At 41.4% G+C, this 22,863-nt stretch overlaps 1 protein-coding gene across 1 annotated transcript in view; it reads right to left on the minus strand.

The window, feature by feature from the left end:
- SHC2 (SHC adaptor protein 2) overlaps positions 1–22,365 on the minus strand; it is a 74,100-nt gene extending 51,735 nt beyond the window's left edge. Inside the window, exons 1-4 of the mRNA XM_075851127.1 lie at positions 21,673–22,365; positions 8,603–8,673; positions 7,371–7,431; positions 6,256–6,375 (exon numbers count right to left, since the gene is read on the minus strand). Of these exons, the coding sequence (XP_075707242.1) occupies positions 6,256–6,375; positions 7,371–7,431; positions 8,603–8,673; positions 21,673–22,365 (945 nt within the window). The remainder of the gene's footprint in view (positions 1–6,255; positions 6,376–7,370; positions 7,432–8,602; positions 8,674–21,672) is intronic.
- Positions 22,366–22,863: the final 498 nt, after the last annotated feature.

Here is a 22,863-nt window from a genome sequence, read left to right on the forward strand (position 1 = left end):
ACTAGGGGAAAGCTGCCCGGGCACAGAATGTTGAGGGGGTGCAGCATGGACCTCCTCAACATTTTAAAGCACCCGGAGTTGAAGAAAAGCCAGGATTGAAGAGTGTAAGTATATGTTCTGATGTCAAGTCTTATTTTTTTGGTCTGATCTGGTGTCTGAATTAAGATGGGCGTCTGGGGTCTGATTATCTTAGGGGTCTGGTCTTGGGCTTGATTAATTTATGTGGTTTGGTCTGAGATCTGAATTAACTTAAGGGTATGGGGTCTGAATTAATTTTGGGGTCAGATTTAAAGTTTAGATGTTTTTTGGGGTCTGGTCTAAAGTCTGGATGTATTTTAGGGTCTGGTATGAAGTATTAGTTTTGGAATCTAGTTTGTTATCTCAATTTATTGTGGGGTCTGATATAGTGGCACTATTTATGTGCACAGTATAGCGGTACTATTTAACTTATTAATACGAATGTACCACCATTTATGTGTTACTGTCAATTCAAATTGTAACAATAGTCTTGCCTTTATAAATAGAAAAAAATAAAAAAGACAGTCCTGCAGCACTCCAATAGCATGTAGAAAAAACTGTGATTTATTCAACCAACATCAGACAAGCTTGAGAAAGGTGCTATTGCAGGACTGAAACGTTGCATTGTCTGATGTTGGTTGAATAAATCACCGTTTTCTACATTCTATTGGAGTGCTGCAGGACTTTCTTTTTCTATATTATACAGTCCATTGATCAGGACTAGTTGCTTGGCACCCATTCATCATTTTTTTCACTGTGAGTGCTGCTGCTTTCCATTTTGCCTATATATACATACATATATATATATATATATATCTATATATCTATATATATATATATATATATATATATATATATATATATATATATATATATACATATATATAGTCATAAGAAAAACAAAGTACACCCTATTTAAATTCTATGGTTTGACGTATCAGAGCATAATAAAATAAATCTGGTCCTTAGAAGGTCTTAAAATTAGGTAAATACAACCTCAGATGAACAACAACAAATTACAAATTTAACTTTCATTATTTATTTAACAAAAACTAGGCCAAAATGGAAAAACCATGTGTGAAAAACTAAGGGTATGTGCACACGTAGTGACCAAAAACGTCTGAAAATACAGAGCTGTTTTCAAGGGAAAACAGCCCCTGATTTTCAGACGTTTTTTGAGCAACTCGTGTTTTTCTCTGCGTTTTCGCAGCCTTTTTTACGTCCGTTTTTGGAGCTGTTTTCATTGGAGTCTATGAGAAAACGGCTCCAAAAACGTCCAAAGAAGTGTCCTGCACTTCTTTGACGAGGCAGTCATTTTACGCGTCGTCGTTTGACAGCTGTCAAACGACGACGCGTAAATTACAGGTCGTCGGCACAGTACGTCGGCAAACCCATTCAAATGAATGGGCAGATGTTTGCCGACGTATTGGAGCTGTATTTTCAGGCGTAAATCGAGGCATAATAAGCCTCGTTTACGCCTGAAAATAGGTCGTGTGAACCCAGCCTTAGTACACCCTTACTGCTTCTATACGAATTCAGAGGGTACGTAGCAGCCAGGTGCTGCTAATCAAAAGCCGTTGATTCATTGATCATCAGCAAGTGTGACCACCACTAGAAAGGCAGAAGTTTTGTCAGTTTGCTGATCTGAAGCATTTAGGCATGTGTTAATACAATGCCAAGGAGGAAAGACATCAGCAATGATCTTAGAGAAGCAATTTTTGCTGCCCATAAATCTGGAAAGGGTTATCAGGCCATTTCCAAACTATTTCAAGTCCATCATTCTACAGTGAGAAAGATTATTCACGAGTGGAAAACATTCAAGACAGTTGACAATCTGTTATGGCAGGAAGGAGGTGAAGGGAACAAGTGAGCCCTAATCTACCCACCGCCCTGTCCCTGCCTACTTGCAACGACCCGCCCTAGTCGACGGGGTACAACTTGGCGGCGGTCCCTACGCTGACTAAGTGCAAGGGGATACAAACAGGGAACAAGCAAGGGAAGGGGCAGTAGCCCACGGAAGACCGTGAGGAAACGGAGTGGTGAACGAGCCAGTCAGGATCAGGATGTAGTGGAGTATACAAACGCAGAGCACGGAGCAGGAAGCAAGCCAGGGGCAGAGCGAAGCAGGATAAGCGGGAACTGAAGCAAGGCAGAAGCACGGCAGAAGCAGGCTGGAGCAAGGCAGCAGTGGGGCCAGGAATCCAAGAAGAATAACAAGCAATGAGGAAGAGAAAACGGCAGGTATAAATGGACAGGGGGCGGAGCTAACTCCGACTGACCAGGCCGCGATAGGCTCTCCCACTCCTGAGCCTGCCACCCTGATTGGTGGGAGCCAGTGTCAGTCTAAGAGGTCTGGCCTCAGGTGTCGACTGATTAACCCTGGGAGTATCCACAGACGTAGTGCCTGGCAGATCCTTTACACAATCTTTCCCAGGATTTGATGTTCCAGCAAATTCACCCCAAGGTCTGACCGTGCAATGCTCAGAGAAATTGTAAAAAAACCCAAGTGCTACATCTTGGACTATACATGCCTCAGTTAGCATGTTAAATGTTTAAGTTCCCGACAGTACTATTAGAAAAAGACTGAACATGCATGGCTTGTCCGAAAGGGTTGCCCGGAGAAAGCCTCTTCTTTCTAAAAAACATGGCAGCACGGCTTAAGTTTGCAAAGTTGCATCTGAACAAACCTCAATACTTCTGGAACAAAGTCCTTTGGGCAGACGAGACCAAAGTGGACATCTTAGGCCCTAATGCCAGGGGCGCAGCTAGGAGAGCAGGCGGGGCATGTGCCCCGGGCGCAACTAAGAAGGAAGGTGGGTGGGGCACCGATGCTCCGGCCGGGTATCTACTCCCAAAGGGAGCCCTTGACGTCCCTGCCATATATGGACAGTGACGTCAGGGACTCCTCCTGAAGCGGAATCCCCAGACAGAGCTGCTCTGGCAGGGGATTCCGCTCCAGGAAAGGCCCATGTTGTTACTGTCCATATATGGACAGGGACGTTAGGGGCTCCCTCTGGGAGCGGAATCCTCGGCCAGAGTCTCTGCATTCTGGCTGGCATTCTGCTTCTAGAGGGAGCCCCTGACGTCCCTGTCCATATATGGACAGTGACGCCAGGGGCTCCTCCAGGAGAGGAATCCCCAGCCAGAGTGTCGGCAACAGTCGGGTTCCACTCCCAGAGGGAGCCCCTGAGGTCCCTGCCACATATGGAGAGTGACGTCATGGGCTCCTCCTGGAGTCTCGGGTGCTGGAGAAACTAGCTAATGCCCATTGCCACGTTTGGAGATAACCAAACACAGCATATTAGCAAAAATACCTCATACCAACTGTCAAGCACGGTGGTATAGGGGTGATGATTTGGGCATGTTTTGCAGCCACAGGACCTGGGCACTTTGCAGTCATTGAGTCGATCATGAACTCAGCTGTATTCCAAAGTATTCTAGTCAAATGTAAGGCCATCTATCCAACAGATAAAGCTTTGCTGAAACTGGGTCATGCAACAGAAAAATGATCTCAAGCACACCAGCAAATCTACAGGGTGGGCCATTTATATGGATACACCTAAATAAAATGGGAATGGTTTGTGATATTAACTTCCTGTTTGTGGCACATTAGTATATGGGAGGGGGGAAACTTTTCAAGCTGGGTGTTGACCATGGCGGCCATTTTGAAGACGGACATTTTGTATCCAACTTTCGTTTTTTCAATGGGAAGAGAGTCATGTGACACATCAAACTTATCGAGAATTTCACAAGAAAAACAATGGTGTGCTTGGTTTTATCGTTACTTTATCGTTACTTCCTGAAAAAGAAAAGAATCAAGGTATGCAATAGCCCAGTCAAAGTCCAGACCTCAACCCAATTGAAATGCTGTGGTGGGACCTTAAGAGAGCTGTGCGTGAACGAATGCCCACAAACCTCAATGAACTGAACGATATAAAGAAAAGTGGAACAAATTTCTTCCAGAACGATGTAAGAAACTGATAAAGTCATATAGAAAACGACTACTTCAAGTTCTTGTTGCTAAAGTTGGTTCTACAAGTTATTAATTCATGGGGTGTACTTAGTTTTCCACTTATGGCTTTTCCATTTTGTCCTAGTTTTTGTTAAATATATAATGACACGTTGTAGTTTGTCATATGTTGTTGTTCATCTGAGGTTGTATTGACCTAATTTTAGGACCTTCTAAGAACCAGATGTATTTTTTATTATGTTCTGATATGTTAAACCATAGAATTCAAAGAGGGTGTACTTTGTTTTCTCACGACTGTACATATAAAGTTATTGTATATTTTATGGGGGGTAGACAGATTAAGTTACGTTCTAGGTGTGCGTGTATGTGTGGGGGAATTAGTGGCGTACGTTTAATGGAGGCAGACCATGCAGCTACTATGGGGCCAGTAGGCCGGGGAGCCGAATCGTCCCACCCCGGTTCTGCCCCATTAATGCCGCCTGGCACCTGCCCCAGTCCTATGCCTCATGTCCTCTGCTGCCACCTATTCATCATGGCTCTGGCCAGAAATATCACAAGATTCAGTTGGTAAATAAGCAGACCGGCTGGTATTCCTTATTGGCCAGCCAAGTCTTCAAACATTTGTGTTCCACCCTTCTGGCGTCGCGGCTCTGCCATTTTGTTGCTGCCTCAGCCTGGAACCTTCACGCCGCACATTCCTCTCTGCTCATTTACTCCAGTCAATACAAGAATAACTGTCTGCTGGAGAATAAGGCTTACGGACAGAGTGTTAAATGTGAGAGACTGTATTTAGTTACTCACTGTGTTGCTGATGTTTTTTTTTTGTATTATTATTATTATTAATGATTGGCTACAGCTGTAATATTCACGAACGGCACGCCATCACTGCAAGATAAGTAAATAAAGACTTGTGGGGACCACCAGAGTGGCGGTGCTGGAGCTGCAGGGGATTGAACAGGTGAGTATTGTTTTTTTTATTTTCTTTTATCCACCTTCCTGCTCTTAGCACATTTTTTTAAGAAACAACCCCTTAAATTGTGTCATACACTAATGGGGCATGAGGAAGTTGGATGGCACCAGTGGCGCACATGTTTTACAACTTGTCTGGACCACCCAAGCCACTTTGGAGAATTGCAGTGGGTGCAGTGAGGAGGAACTGGTACTGGACCACCATTCTTGCGATTGGTGGGGGTCCCAGCAATGGTGCTCCCAGCGATCAGACAATTATCACCTATTCTGTGAATTGTTGATAATTGGTGCAATCCCTTTAACCTAGTGCATACGATACCCATTAAGGGAATATATGTAACACACCACTGGAGGGCAAAGCTGATGAAGCTTTGTGAAACTTGAGCTTTACTGCCCAAGTTCATTTTATAAACTGTCTGAGAATGTAGGCATCAGGAAAAAAATATTCAAATAATATGATATAGGTGGACTGGAATGTGTGTGTGTGTGTGTGTGTGTGTGTGTGTGTTGTGTGTGAGATACTTGCCTTACACACATTGATGATATGCAATGGACTGGAATGTGTGTGTGTGTGTGTGTGTGTGTGTGTGTGTGTGTGTGTGTGTGTGTGTGTGTGTGTGTGCGTGGTGTGGTGTGGTGTGGGTGTGTGTATGTGTGCGTGCTGTGGTGTGGGTGTTGGTGCGGGTGTGTGGTGTGTGTGTGTGTGTGTGTGTGTATGGGCCTTGCCTTACACACATTGATGATATGCAACCTTTTAAGCAGTCGCTAAAAAAGTTGTAAACGAGAAAAAAAGTCACATCTCTACTCCAAACAGACTCTGGTGTAAAAAAAAAGTGACATCATTGTAGCCAGTATGAAAGTTAAATGTAGTAATGTTTGTTGTAAAAAAAATTATCACAAAAGGCACATGTAGTCATGAATTTGTTATAACATATGTCAATAAATTATTTGAGTTTTAACGTAGACATTGGCTACAATTAAGCCACTTTTGATCAACTTAGATTATTGTGTGTATTCTCCTAGTGACTACCAGCAAACATCTGGCTGCAGTGTTTTTAGCAACCAAAACCCACCACAAAAACCTGACCTAAATGATGTGTGTGATTCCAGCTATATATTAACAGGGCCTAATAGGTGCTGAATTATCAAGTATTCCGGATTAACAAGCCATCATAGAAAAGTATATAAAAGCTTCCAGCTAACCAATTCTTAAATTCCAACATAAAATATGCTCTTCTCATATTCTCATAATTTCGAGGATACGGAGATTAGTCAATGGGATTCAAGGGTATTTTTACCTGTCGAGAGGTTGGTATACTGAGATTCAGTCCCTCGACGGATATGTTTACAGCTATACTTATTCCTGCAAAACGAAGATTACTCCGACCCAAGATTGATGCTAGAGATTTATTGGGCGCCTTTAAAGAAGGAACAAAAAATTAAACATGAAAAATATAACATTGCTGATCTAGAGGGTGTTGATAATCCTTTTATTTGTAATCAAATGAGAACAAGTTGTAACACCCACCTTCTTCTTCCAGGTCCCTCTCACACAGGGACAGCCTCATAAAGTCTGAGTTTTGGTTTTTTTTTAACAATATTTTATTATTTTTATTCATTTAAGAAAAAAGAAGAAAAGATCCACATGCTTAATTGTACATAAAATGTACGTTTCTCTACATTGAGAATACAATGAAATAACATGAATCATAGCATTACATTAATTTCCCCCTGCCCTAACCCTCCTTTCTCTATCCCTCCTATCACGACCTTGCCTTTGTTTTATATCCTTTCTTTATATTTAAATTATTTTGGGCATTTCTACTCATACCCCTGAATATACTGTTTCACGAGTTTACTAAATGCATAAATGGCATGGCACATTACCCTCCAATACATTTCCCTCTAATTCTCAAAGGAAATTTCCTTGGTTACTTTTTGTAGGGCCGTTATAATTTTCTCATATATTTCCTTTGTTCCTTGTTGAAGTAGTAGGGCATTTTCCCATTTAAGTCCTATTTGGTTTTTTTATCTCCCCTTTATCTATCGCTATCAACAATTTCTGATAGATGACGGAAATATTGTTATTGCCCATATGCCATATCCATAACCTTTTTATATTCCATATTCACTAAATTACTTTTGGTTTTTTTCCGGGTTAATAATTCTACAAGCTTCCCCTTTACCCTTAGGTATTGAAGAAAAAAAAACCTTTGCTCTAATTTCCCTTCTCCTTTTAACATAGAAAATAATTTTACTTTTCCATTCACATCGGTTATATCCTTGATTTTGATAATCCCTTTCTCTCTACTATTTGTCCACGCTTTCTTGTCCATTACTGGCCCAATAAGTGGACTACATCCCAAATCCAACTCTCTATCAAAATCAAATGAGAACAAGTTGTAACACCCACCTTCTTCTTCCAGGCTCCTCTCACACCAGGGACAGCCTCATGAAGTCTGTTGATGGCCTCTCTGTTACATAAAAGTAAGATGGCATACATTGAAAATCTAGCCATCATAATAAAAAATAATTAAAAAAAACTTTGGATAAACCTTATGATTTTAATTTAGAATTCTTAAGAATTATTTTGTAATAAATAATCGAATAATCAGACATGTTTACACACGGTTGTCATATAGCTTGATTACTAGGTCACTGTGAATCATGGAGGTCATTAGTGGTACTGCAGGCCAGGTACTACCTTTGCAACAAACTTTTTATTGTTGGTTGCATCTAAAAATGTAAGCAAATAGTCTTGATTAAAAATATCCTACAGTTTTGTGTCTACACCTCCTATGCACATCTATGTATCTCCATAGTTACAGACTACAAACAAATCCTGTGTACAATCTGATACTGCAGTCCTGTGTTACTCCTTTCCATCTGTTTCATTATTTTTTTTCTGAGCTACCAACAATAGTAGAGGGCAGTAGAGTAAGGGCTCTATTAACATCTGCATTAGAGCCTTTGTTGCAGATTCTGTCGGATTTGCATGCAGTGCTATTCTTCATGTTAAAAAAACGACAGACACCACGACCGAACCTCACCAACTCCATTATTAGTCAGTGGAGTCCATCGGATGCCGGTGGTATCCATCCTATAACGGATCTGAAAATGTGTTGTGGTTTACCTTAGACATTGAAACCACAACACAGATGTGAACAGAGCCTAAGGCCTCATGCACACGACCGTAGCCATGTGCACGGCCGTGATTTTCGGGTCGGCCGGCCGTAATAAGACAGGTCCGTTCTTTCTGCAGCGCGGGCTCTCGGGCCATGCACGGACCGTAAAAACTAGAAATGAATGGGGCCGCAATTCTCCCTTGGATTTTAGGGGGAATTGCGGCCACAAAAGAACGTTCGTGTGCATGAGGCCTAACCCATGAAGGCAGTATCAGACTACACACAGGGTTTGTGTATAGTCTGACGCCATGGACACAAAAGTCTGCATAGAAGCTGTAAACAAAAAATGGTTTGAGAATTTGCAAAGTTGCTTAATTTTTTTGTTTTAGTTGCATTAGAGCAGTAAAAACAGTGAGTTGCAAAGGTATACATACCATTTAATTTATTATCTTGTCACCACTAATAATTGTACATGTCTATCTTTAAAATGTTTAGATGCTTGTTATTTTTTTTAACCAACCTTGTCACTTGAGTCCTTGTATTAAAATCCAGAGACCTCATCGAACGTAGAACTTCAATGCAGCCCATATACTAAAGGGTTAAACATAAAACAACAGAAAATTATACCATGTTAAGGACATACCAAATTAATATTAAAAAAAGGCCCTTTGTTGTGAATTAAACCAGTTTTTAATATCTTTCTTCCGAGATAGGATAGATCAATTGAAGTTACAGACCAAAGCATCCACTTGAATGAGGTTTAGCTGCAATACCAGACACAGCTATGGATCAACAATAGTGCTGTTTCTGGGGAATAAAAAAGCAAACACATTTTTCTTATCTCATGCAACCATTTTAAGCATAGCTAACCTTTCAGGTGACTTTTCAGAATAAACTGTCATGTGTCTGTACATGAGAAATAACACTATATCTGTCTTTATAGTATTATAATATGACTAATTATAATGACTTTATATGACTAATTTTCAGTTTTCCCTGAGCTATTTGGTAGAGCTGAACTGCTAACATGTCTTCTATACACAGCACACATAGAAGAGGAGAATCCTGCTCTCCTACCTCTAATTATCCAATATATAGAAGCAGTAGCATGAAGGAGGTTATACAGCAGTAATGAGCAGTGTAGCTGAGAATCCAGCACTGGTGTTAGATAAAAACACTTATTATGATCCAGTGGTGGCTTCCAATAGGGGCGGTTCAGGCACCCGTCTGGGGCCCGAGGCCCCTAGGGGGCCTATAGGACCTGGCCGCTTCGCCCCAGGTCTCTCGAACCTGTTGATAAAATTAAAGCCGGTTCTGAGAACCAGGGAGAGGGGACACTCAATTGTATCCGCGTCCTTAGGATGCAGATACAATTGTTTAGGCTAGCGCTGGCAAGGCACAAGAATTATTAGTTCCTTGCCTCGCTATTCGGCGCTTTACAAATAATGCAGGTGGCGCAATGACTTTAGAGCGCCGCCTGCGTCATTCCGCTGGATGAAGCCTGGTCTGGGGCCACTATCTACAGGGCATCTAACCCTATTTTCCACACTACTGACAGAAGGTATTCAATTGTTCTATCCAAGTTATTCAATTGTTCTATTATTTCCTAATAATGAAAATAACCTTTATTAAAGGCACGTAGCCTATATTCTAAAAACAACCCATGTGCCCAGAAACGTTATCACGCATATAGATGTAATGGTCAGTCTCTGCTAACAGCAGTAGAATTATTATACTCTCTATACTAGAGGGAAGTGTCTGCAGACCACTATCCCAGAATTGATTTTGAGCTGACGGTATGTTAAAAAACATTCAACAAAGCCCCCGACATGTTTTGTCGAGATGGCGTCCTCAGGATACAATGGAGCAATGGCGCCAGAAACAGCAAGTCTGAGGCTTATAAAACCCCGTAGAACATCACTAGAGCAGGACCAATGCACAAGAGCCAATCAGGTGACTTGTGTATCGCGGTCATTCAGACACATTTGATAGACAGCAGACTTAGCTAATACACGAAGCTCCTACAAGAGCCAATTGCTTCTTACATACGGAGCATACTCAGTAGCACCAAAACATACAGAGTCTTATTATGGGTTACTGCGGACTGCGATTGCGTCCGAACTTAGTTACATTTATGATATTCATAAAGATGGCGTAAAATTTACCTGCCACCTACTAGGGCAAATATTTAGTTTTTCTTTTATTTTTTGTATATTGTATTAGAACTATCTAAGGGGGCACTATCTACAGAGGACTCTATGTGGGGCACTATCTACATGGTCACTATCTACAAGGGGCACTCTCTACAGGGAACTCTATGGGGTGCACTATCTACAGGGGGCACTATCTACAGGGGGCTTTATTGGGGGCACTTTCTACAGGGGACTCTATGGGGGGGCACTATCTACAGGGGGCTTTATATGGGGCACTATCTACAGGTGGCTCTATGGGGACACTACTTACAAGGGGCGCTATGGGGGCACCATCTACAGGGGACTCTTTGGGGTGCGCTATCTACAGGGGACTCTGTAGAGGGCATTATCTACAGGGGACTCCTTGGGGCACTATCAACAGGGTGCACTATCTACACGGGGCTCTATGGGGGCACTATCTATAGGGCACTCTATTTACCTGCCACCTACTAGGGCAAATATTTAGTTTTTCTTTATTTTTTGTTTATTGTATTAGAACTATCAAAGGGGGCACTATCTACAGAGGACTCTACGGGGGGGCACTATCTACATGGGTCACTATCTGCATAATCTATGTACTTGCTGCTGATTTAACCCCTTTCAGAAGGATGCTATTGATGTTCAGTTGCAGAAAATTTCTGCAAAATCTGCCGTGTTTGACTGCACACTAACTGCTTCCTGCTTTTTCCTTCTCAACCTTCCCTCCAAGATTGGCTAAGTTTCTCCCTTTGTCTAATGCCTGTACCCTCTATCTTTGCCTACTTTAATTAGTGCACAAGAAAAAGGCACTACCAGACACTTGTGAACAGTTTTACGCATGCGCTATTCCTAAGTTTTCTTTAAACTGAAATTGAATTTTTTAATTGCGTCCAACTTGTCAGGCTAGTAATTATTATTTTACAACTGTCTAGACCCATCAGCTCTTTCACGTGTTCTACTACGTCCTCTCTTGTATACACCAGGAGTACTAAACTATTTTTAGTGACGGTCCATTTACCTGGGTCTGCCCTTTGGTGAAGGTCCAAGCTGAGCACCAACATGAAGGCTATATTCATACGGATCAGATTTGCCATAGACCATTCTGACCCATGGATCTGCGGCAGAAGTCCAGGGCTTATCTGCCCCCTCTAGATAATGCCACGCAATGGCGCTTATATAGAGTGCCATACAGTTCCCTCTGTAGATAGTGCCACACATAGTGTCCTTTGTAGATAGTTGCCACACAGTGCCACTGTAGACAATGCCACACAATGCCCCTTTTAGATAGTGCCACAGTGCTCCCTGTAGAAAGTGCCAGACAATGCCCCTTGTAGATAGTACCCTACAGTTCCCCCTTGTAGATAGTGCCACACCAACAGTAGATAGTGACATCATTACGCTGGCCTATACAGGGATCCTGTCTCAGCACTCCACCTGTTGAATGGTGGAGCAGGGAGCCAAAGTATTCAGTTGTATCTGTGTCCTCTATTGAATGTGGCAGTTGCTCGGGGTACCACTCCACAAATCCAGCCTTCTGCGCCAAATGCCCGGTGCTAATGACGCCAATGGTCTGGACAACTGGCATCCGCCAGTTGGGGACCCTGGGATACGCAGTTCTTAATGTGTGCTGTGTATGTATCAATCAAGGAGGCAGAAATTGGTGTTCAACTGTGTTTGTGGTTCACCCCAGAATCGTAGATAGGCTTTTCTTCACCTGGAGCAAAGATTCAGTATGCTGCTCTAGCCCTGTATCTTAATACCCTGGCCCAAAGCAGAGTGACTAGTTTGTGCATGCCACCCAGTACCCGGGAACATGCAACACTAGTTCCCTGCTACTTAGCTATAATGCTGCTTAAAAAAAACACTGTAAAAAGGCATATTGGTAGTCATTAGTGGGTTAAACTAAGAAAGGAGCATCTGTATCACAGCTAATTTCTCTCGGCTCTGCAGATAATCAAATGCCTAAGGGAACAGTCCGAATGTCCACCAATGTCTGCCAACAGGGGAAATGGGGAATGGACATGTTAGATGTCATCTGCCTATTCCTTTGCTTTGATATGCGCCACAGCTGTCTGGCAGTCACTTATCTCCGTCACTTCTTAGAAGTAGCATTCCCTTTGCATTTTTTTATACATCTGGAGTACAGTGACATATACTGAGAATGCAATCAGGTGTATGTACTTTCTAGGAGGAATTTAAGACAATCGAGGTTGAATGTAAGAAAGACAGAGCAAGGTCATTTAATGGGTGGGAACATTTTTATACTGATACTGTATCAGTCCCAAAGCAGTATTCATCTGCTGCTCCACTAAAGCAACTGTAAGAACAATGCCTCCAATACACAAAAATGGCATAGAGAAAAAAATAGCAGACAAAACCAACAATCATCTTTTCTGTCATATATTTCAAATAGACACAATTGGCAGAACTCTGTATTGACACTTCATTGTTTCTTTACATGCATCTCTACATAAACATTTGTGGTAGCGCTGTGAACAACTGCTGCATAAAAATGGATGGGGCTTAGTCAGAGGGGTAAGGGCTACCGTAGCTCGATAAATTTACGCCAGGAAAACGGGCGTAAATTATAGAGCAAATCTACGCCCGCTCAGAGCAGACGTAGATTTGACTTTTTAGTAAACAGACGGCCAGAGATGCACCTAGATTATTAAGAGGCGTGCACCTCTTAATAAATTAGGCATATCTTAATCCAGCATTTTTTTAGATTTAGACCGTTGTAAGAAACGGTTCAGGTTTAACCCCTTAACAACATCCACCATATATGTACAGTGGATAAGCATTTTACAAAGCTGACACCTGCCTGCAACGACCGGGATAGAAGATAACTTTGATCCCAGATGTTTAACCCCTGAGATGCTGCAGTAAATAGCTACAGCGAAATCTGATCAGTTAGAGAGAGGAAGGCAATCTCTCCCGATCACCTCCCTTGGTGCAGAGTGGTTGCCATGGCAGCCGGAGGCTAATGAAGGCCTCCAGGTCTGCCTTCTGTGTCCCACTAGGCACAGAAAAAGACAATACACTGAAATACATAAGTACTGCACTGTATTGCATGATCGTATGGTGACATTCCCTAGGAATAAAAAAGTGTAAACAAATATTGAAATCTATAAAAAAAACAGTTTAAAAAATGTAAACAATAACAATATCGTTGGCCTAAGAATTAACAATTTGCTGTGTTTTGCCACCTTGCTTCCCCCAAAAAAATTTAATAAAAATAAATCAAAAAGTCCTATGTACTGAAAAATTGTACTAATAAGATCTACCGCTTGCCCCGCAAAAAAACAATCCCTCACACAGCTCAATCAACAGAAAAATAAAAAGTTATGTGTCTCAGAATAAGGCAAAACAAAACTAAATTATACATTTTATAAAAGTAATGAAAGATAAAAACTATATAAATTTGGCATTGCCGTAATCGTACTGACCCGCTGAATAAAGTTAACATGCAATTTTTATGGCACAGTGAATGGCATAAAAACTAAACCCAAAAAACTTTCGGACATGTTTCTTTTTTTAAATTCCACCTCACATCTTTTCAATTTTTAAAGTTACTGAATACATGATATGGACATTAAATTGTGCCATTAAACAAATACAACTCTCTCCGCAAAAAACAAGCCCTTATACGATTATGTCGACGAAAAAATAAAAAAGTTATGGCTCTTGGAATGTGAAGATAAAAAACACAGTGTCTTTTCCGGGGCATGGCTTAGCTATGCGACAGTGAGCATACACGCTCGTTAGGAGCTCCACAGCGCCAGTGTTTTTTTTCTGCTTCGGCTACCTCCCGGCTTCCTCCCACTGATCTCTCCTGTAGACTCCTCCCTGCCCGGTGACGCCAGTGAAGCATAGGTGAGGCTTGGCTGGATCCACGCGCCTGCCCTCCCGAACATTGTCACGAGGCCGGGGCTTAGACCGTGGGTCAGACCGCTGCATGGATCATTATCTGGCAGCCTGCTGCAACTCTACATCCTCCAGCACTCTGGCTGCTCCTGCGGCTCCACTGGCTTCAGCGGCTCTAGCAGGCACAATAATGAAACTGACACAGCAGACTTCTCCCTCTAATACTCCTGATTGTGGACCCTATGAACTCGATGGACCTTGTGAACACCTTGGACCCTGTGTACCCTGTGGGACATGGCCTTCTGGGGCCTTATAGTTTAAGAGCGGGAAGGGAAATTAGGGTATTGATGGCACTGGTATTGGGGGCATTAACAGCGGGGATGGTGGCACTGTGGGTGCTGATATTAATGCAGAACACAATAGAAGTAAAATAAACGCAAATGCGGGTTACTTCTGAGGGCATATACACCTCCTCTAAGACAGGAGCATTGGCGGGAGTACCATCAATTTTACCCGCAATACCCACAAGTACACTAGTCGGTACGTCGATAGACGCTCTAGTAGCAAGCCCCTTTGCATTTGAGGCCTCAACCTCAACTCCAACCCCAGCCTCAGCTTCGGCTTCAGCGTTGGCGTCTTCATCCTCCACTAAGGGAAAAAATGTGGGATATATAGATTTACATATATTAAGAGAACTTATCTAGGCCCTTCCTACAAGACAAGACCTAGATACTTTAGTGTCTCGCTTTGAGTTTTCACAACAACAGGCCCTATTGGGGGTTCGTACTGAAGTTGAACACCTGGACACTAGAACGGCCATAATTGAGCAATATGTTTCCTCCCTAGATAATAGAGCTGTTGTCCTTGAGAGGGATGTTTCAGCCTCTAGAGCCCAGATCCAGTCTATGGCTCTTCAATTGGATGACCAAGAGAAAAAGGGGCGTAGAAACAACATACGGCTGAAAGGGTTGCTGGATCTTGGGACTCAAGATGACCTGTTGCACAGAGTTAATATCGTTTTTAATATTGTAACCAGCAGATTAATGGACGCAATCTTTACTAGATCGGGTTCATCGAGTATCCCGTAGTGGGCCTCTGAATCCAAATAATCCAAGAGATGTACTTTGTCACTTATATTACTTCACAGATAAAGACCTTATTGTTAAAGGGGCTTGGGCTAATGGCCCAGTTGCAGTGGAGGAGAAATTGGCTAAGTTCTATCCTGATTTCTCTAATAGAACACTCCATATGATACGTCTTCTGCACCCTCTTCAAGATAGGCTTAAGGCTATTGGTGCTACATACCGCTGGGGCCATCCTTTTCATGTTATTATAAAGAAAGACTCTGTTATTTTCATCCTAAGACATACATTTTTCCAAATAGACCCTGTTCCAGTTCCAAACTGGTTAACCTTCTATCAAGGAATATCATGTAACCCCTAATTTATTTTTTCTTCCTGGTAGTTAATATTATTTTGTGTATATGATTTTTACATGCAGTAGTCATAAGTTGTGTGTTCACTCAATAATGAGAACTAATATAGTACAACTGAGATACGATGTTGAGACACCAGCCTGGTACATTCCTATGAAGAGGGGGATATCGCTTACCCATTCAAACAAACTTCTATGATCTATTAAAATTCTTGCACACTCTCATTTCTGTTGTAGGCCAAGGAAAGGATAATATTTATTTTCAAACTGGCCCCGGAATTTTTCCCTATGGGTCATGTACGCATTTTATAACTACATTGATTACTGTACAATATGGTATGAAGTTCTCTATTTACACATATTAGCTTAAAGTCTGCTGTCAATCATTAATATAAACTCCTGTGGCTCAGCTGTGAAGAGGTTGTACAAATTCTGGTATATTATGAATGGTGGGATACTTGTTTATAGCCCACCTTTTCCACCCCCTCCCCCCATTTTTGTTTGTTTTTTTCCCCTTTGATACTGCTCTAATTGTGGATATTGCTGCACACTCTCACCTGTGCCATATTTCAGGGTAAACATAATGCTTATTTTCAAATTGGTCCTGGAATTTTTTAGTTGGGAACATACTTTATACGTACTCCATTTTTATAGGAATATTTTTGTAGTACAGTGGCCCTCTACAAAAAGTCTCCAAATGAGTTTCCCTTTCAGTTATGGCTATTTTGATATATGACACAAGTAGTTTTTAGTGATTGGGGAGTAGATATATTTACTGTAGTTTGGGTTGGCAGCAGAATGTAATAAAAAATGTTTACAATAGTTTTCCTCTGTAACTGTGCACCCACTATTGAGTATCTCTGAGGAAGCTGATTTGTAGATCAGCGATTAGAATGGGGTTTCATTTGTGGTGCTAGTCTTGACCAGACATCTAGTTCTCATTTATTACCTTTTGATTGCCTTTGTGTTGTTTGTGTGTTGGCCACAATTTGCCTTTCTCCTATGTACATCTCTCTCCGTCTCTATTGGGGCAGGCTTATGTTCCTTTTTTTTTTTTATGGCTTTCTAAATTATATGTATTGACACTTTGTTACTATGCATGAATGCACTTTCTGACATTATATATACATTATTTTATAGCAACATTGCCACTTTTTGTATTTTGGGAGTATAATGTATATTTTGCAGAGAGCATTGGTTATTTGTACTTTTTGTCTGTTCTCACCCGTTATCTTCGTGCATCATCACATAAGGGTCACATTATTGTTTGTGATCCTCGTTAGAATCTATTTTTTCCCCTATTTTTTAATGATGTTTTAATCTGAATTATTTATCCATGTGTATCTAAATACATATTTTTTATATATTTCAAAAAAGTGTTTCTACATTTTCCATTTTTGTTTGCTAAATTAGTCTCTTTGATGCTGATTTTGCACCCCAATGCTCATGTTTTTGTAGTGGTGCCCACCATTTCTCCATGGTTCTATGGCTACATATATATAGTTATGATGTCACAGCTGCTTACGTGACTGAAATCCACCTATGATGTCACAGCTTCTTACCTTACTGAAACACTCTTATAATATCAGTGTCACAGCTTACCCTGCTAAAACTAGTTGTGATTTCACAGCAACTTACCTGATTGATTCTCATATGTGATGTCATAGGATGTTACCTGTCTGAAACCCACTTGTGATGTCACAGCAGTTTGCCTCAAAGAATCACAGTTGTGATGTCAAATAAGCTTATTTGACTAAAACCCACAACTTAGATGTCCTAGTGGCTCACCTGAGTGATACACATTTATGATGTCACAGCATGTTATCTGTCTTAAAGAGGACCAATCACTAAATTTTTTAATAAAAAAAAAGTTAGGTTTGAAAAAATAAATAAATCTTTAAATATAAGCAATTAAAAAAAATGGAAAATTACCATTGTCAATAGCTTGTATATGGCGAGTGCCTTTTATGTAATTGAGGTGACCCTCATTAGTTATTGCGAGATCTTGCAGACTAGGGATATAACAGTGCATTTTCTGTGCTGTATATGGAGAGAAGAGGAGGCTTGATGGAAGCTTTAGTGCTACAGCAGGTGGAGAACATATGTCATCTGTTATGGGTCTCTTGTGGGTAAAGTGCTCTGCCAGACCTTCTAATGGGCAGAAGAGACCTAGAGGACAATACCAGGGTGCTGAGTCTGGCTCTGATCTGCTCTAATGTGCCGACCCTAGGATGACTAGGACTCATTCTGCTTGTATATTAGTGTCAGGCTGCATGGAGCTCTAACACCTCACCACACATCCCGTTCAGTAACTTACCTGACTGAAACCCACTTGTGATGTCACAGCAGCTCACCCAACAGAAACACGGCTGTGATGTCACAGCAGCTTACCTGACTGAAACCTACTTGTAATGTCACAGTAGCTCACCAGACAGAAACACAGTTGTGATGTCACAGCAGCTTACCAGACTGAAACCCACTTGTGATTTCATAGTAGCTTACCTGACTGAATTACAGCTGCAATGTCACATCAGGTAACCTGACTGAGGCCTACTTGTGATGTCACAGCAGTTTATCTGACAAAAATACAGTTGTGATGTCACAGCAGCTTACCTAACCAGAACTCACTTGTGATGTCACAGCAGCTTATCTGACAGAAACATAGTTGTGATATTACAGTAGCTTACCCTGGGGCATACACCAAGAGCAGTTGGCCCATGTGCAAGAACTGTATATGGGCTCCTTGATTTCCAACCGCTAATTTGTTGGCAGCAAGTTGCTAGCCATAGACTACCCATTCATGGCTTTCCAGAAATACCTCACCAATACACTAGTAATTGCGATACATGGATAGGAAGAAGCATAACCCCTTACATGTGATCTAATCGACAGTAGGAGCCCCCTTGACTGCAGGGCCAATATCCAGCTGCGGAGGATGAATATATGGTATGTCCGCCCCATTCATTGTGGCTAATATAAACTAATCATAGTTCACATTTCACTTTGCTGGTGACTTTTAGAAACATTACTCATGCCTTAATTTATTAAAAGAAAATTGTCGTACAGTAAAATCCCAATAACCTGGTATCCTCACAACTGGCAACTTTTAGATGCCTACCGAACGCCTGTTGTACAGATGTAATATGTATTTAACTTCTCCTCAGTAGCTCCTAAAGATCACAATGAAGTTGCTTATGCAGAGTCATATGCGCATAACATAGTCAACTATTTACTATTAACATGACTTAATTGTGATTTTCAGGTGCTGCCAGGTACTGGGGCTATAGTGCCAGCATGTGCACATCAATACTAGCACCAGCATATTTGGGACTGTCTGTGGACGGCCAATGACCTGACACAGACCTTCCATAAATTGCTGAAGACCCACCATGGACCCACGAAGTGCCAGATTATCAGGTAACCTAATGATAATATGGCATAGGACTATTTGGGTAGCTTGTCAGATTATCAGGATTGACTTTTAGGTCCTGAACTAATGCATTACCATGATCGCCCATTAATTAAAGAGTCTTTTTTAGCCTTAGGCTGGATTCATACGAGCATGTTCGGTCCATAAAGGACGGAGCGTATTTCGGCCGCAAGTCAACCGGGCTCCTAGCATCATAGTTATGTACGACGCTAGGAGTCCCTGCCTCTCCGTGGAACTACTGTCACGTACTTAAAACATGATTACAGTACGGGACAGTTGTCCCGCAGCGAGGCAGGGACTCCTAGCTTCATACATAACTATGATGCTAGGAGCCCGGCTCCCTGCAGTGTGTTCGGTCCGGAACTTGCGGCTGAAATACGTTCCGTCCTTTACGGACCAAACATGCTCGTGTGAATCCAGCCTTTTAGGGTATGTTCACACGCAGTAGCAAAATACGTCTGAAATTACGGAGCTATTTTCGCCTGAAAACAGCTCCTGATTTTCAGAAGTTTTTTAACAACTCGCGTTTTTCGCTGCATATTTTACGGACGTTATTGGAGCTGTTTTTCAATGGAGTCAATGAAAAACGGCTCCAAAAACATCCCAAGAAGTGACAAGCACTTCGTTGACGTGGGCGCCTTTTTACGTGCCGTCTTTTGACAGCGACGTGTAAAATTACACCTCGTGGGAACAGAACATCGTAATACCCATTGAAAGCAATGGGCAGATGTTTGTAGGCGTAATGGAGCCGTTTTTTCAGGCGTAATTCGAGGCGTAAAACGCCCGAATTACGTCTGAAAACAGTGCGTGTGAACATACCCTAACAGGGATATGTATTTTATCATTAATGTACACCACGCAATGAACATTTACATGAAATAAGATTTTAAATATTCATTGATCTGATATTCATAAGTCATTGATCTGATAAACAGCAGAAATGCTGATGGAAAATATAATCAGTATATTGGTGAAGGTCTACCACACCACAAGTCCTGGCCTACTAGTAAGTGTATAAAACTCAAGAGGAATAGAATGGGTAATTTACAGTACTACAAAACAGATGTCAATTCATGAGATTTTTCAAGGCAACTTTTCTAGAATTCTCCAGACCTCTATACAAAGAAAGAAGCCTGACTTGCCCCCTTCAGGACAATGATAGACATGTGTAAAACAGATGCGAGTGATAGTGGAGGCCCCATGTGACTTCTAAATGATGTGTGTGTTTGCGTCTCAGAATGATCTCATCCTATTAGATGCCATATATGATATGTACATAAAACATGTGATGACACTTTAGCTTAATATTACATTGGAAAGAATAGTAATTTATGGAGATGGCCGAGTTTGAAGATAGGACATACATTCTACGAGAGGAGATGTGTCAAATGGTTAATGTTATTATGCAAGGCTGAGCAAATGTTATTCTACATCCTATTCTATAATCAAGAAAATTACCGTGCAGCTCATCTTTTATTCCAGCTCATTTTATCTGCCTTATCCTATTGTCCATATTTCTCCATCTTGCTCTCTTCTTGTAATGGAATTAATCTAATTTAGCATCAAGGTAGAAAATCTCCAGAATGAATATCAGAAGGAGAACACCCCTCTGGCTGAGCTCGATGCCCCTGGGAGATATATCAGACAGAATAGATCTGCATTAATGAACCTGTCCATATAAGAAAGAGTCCTAACAGAGGCAATTTAGGGTACGGACATCTCCATGAGTAAGGGGCAGATGTCAGCCAAAATCAGAGATGATGGATTCACCCCTTTAGCAACATTTTACAGACAGGTCCTTGCCCTTTAGCGAATCAGTAAAGCAAACCCAAAGAATGTATAATCAAGATTTACACTTGCATTATCCTATTCATTACATAGGGCGATACAACACGTAGATCTGTCAAGACCAGAAGACATTTAGGATAACATGACTGATAAATGTAAATGTATTACAGGCAGCCTCTGTAAACTGGAAATAAACCAAAAATATCCTAACTTTCAGCAATGTTATAGAATATACTTAATACATTACGAAACAAAAAAAATAGGAAATTTAGGAATTATTAATAATATCAAACATGTTCAGATGACATATCACATTTAATATGACATTCTTGGTTATGTGTTTGATGGTCTTTCAGGACTATGTAAGAAAAATTGTTATAGAATCTAATATGGTTCAATATGATCATCAGCCCTTCCTTTGCTCCTTCAAAACAAAGGAGCCATCGTCCAATCAGTGCACAGCAAAACAAAGGAGAAAAACATTGCATCAGCACTTTTACAAATCAGCACCAGGGAAGGGAAAGCTATCCAATTAGGTAACAGAATATAACACTCTGCGCACGGCTCTTGCAGCGCTAAGACATCAGTTAAAGGGAAATGCTTATATTTGAATGTTGTAGGACTCAATGTGTATCATTTGAAGAGTTTTGTACCTTCAGGATATAATGAGTTAATATGATATTGGCAAAAATAACTGAGTGTTCTTTCTACAGCTGCATATTGATAACACTACTTTTGTCTTGGGCTTAACTTACTGGGTTCAGATGAATGGCCTCCAATCTCCAGACTATTTTTTTTCATCCCTATTTTATTACATTAATGCCTCCTTTTTTTCTCTCAATATGCCACACCCTAAAAGTTAAATGATGTTGCTGAAGCTGTGTTCATTCTAACAACACTTACCCTCACAATATAAGATACTCCAGGTCCTTGCAATCGATCATCAGGATGTAGCCAACCCTGAGCTGGTTTGCTGATAAAAGTCCCTTTACGAGTCCATTCCTCCCCTGGCAATTTATATGTCTCTGTCCGAGAAGTCTTTCTACCTCCTCCTCCTCCTGCTCCCCCTCGCAACCGGTTTATCACCTGCAGAGTACAAGGTGTTGAGCAAACGGGATCACAGGCTCCAAACATTGACCCTAGTCCCCCAGAAGCCCCTGATTTCTCTAGGGACAGATCTTTGCTGGCACCAGATGGGGATCGGCTCAGGAAAGCTGCAGGACTCGAGAATTTCCATTGCCCCATCCTGGGTATCATCATGCAGAATGTGGTAGCCACATCCTGCTCTTCTGGACATTGCGGCTCAGAGAAGGGTTGACCCAGTGATGGTGATGTGCTTGGTGTACCAGGGGCCACTTGTCCACTCATAGCTCCGGCTGGCAGAGTTGTCTGTTCCTCTGCTGAAGTTACAGACTCATTGCGAAAGCGACCATACTTGGAGTCAGCCAGCATGCCGTGTGCTGGGATCCATCCAAAGCTTTTAGAGTGATTGTTTCTCTCTCTCATTCCCTCCTCCTGCTCTCCTCTGCTCCCTCGGGAGGATCCACTCTCACAAGATGATGTAATTCTCATATTACTCATGTGCCCCCACCACATGCAACATCCCAGCTCAGGTCAGCAGAACCTGCCATAGCATCATCACATCCCCCACCCTTTGAAGTAAAGGCATACATAGCATAATTCTTAATAAAAATAAAGGTTACGTAATAAAGCATTTAATGCCTTATGTCATGCAATACAGTATATCCTATATTTATCTTGCAAACGCCTTGTCCTTCGTCTGGAATGTTTCTAAGCAACTAGAATCTCTAGAAAACAAGGTTTTACAAATTCGGTGCTCCCAAAACTGCACACCAGGAAGGATTGTCTAAGATGCTTGTGTACATGACTCAGATTTTATTGTTTAAATTAAAGTAAATGTTCTGTTCTATAAAAGTCACTTGTGGAGTTTATTACAAATAATCTCAGTGCATTATAAAAAGCTAAAATGTATGTGACATGTTTTCTATGTGCTTGCAAATATATCCACAGATTACTAGATATGGTATGTATCAGGGAATATAAAATGTACATTTATCTCGGTATATAAAGATG

This window comes from Rhinoderma darwinii, chromosome 1, assembly GCF_050947455.1.
Source record: "Rhinoderma darwinii isolate aRhiDar2 chromosome 1, aRhiDar2.hap1, whole genome shotgun sequence".
In the NCBI taxonomy this organism is placed as follows: domain Eukaryota; kingdom Metazoa; phylum Chordata; class Amphibia; order Anura; family Rhinodermatidae; genus Rhinoderma; species Rhinoderma darwinii.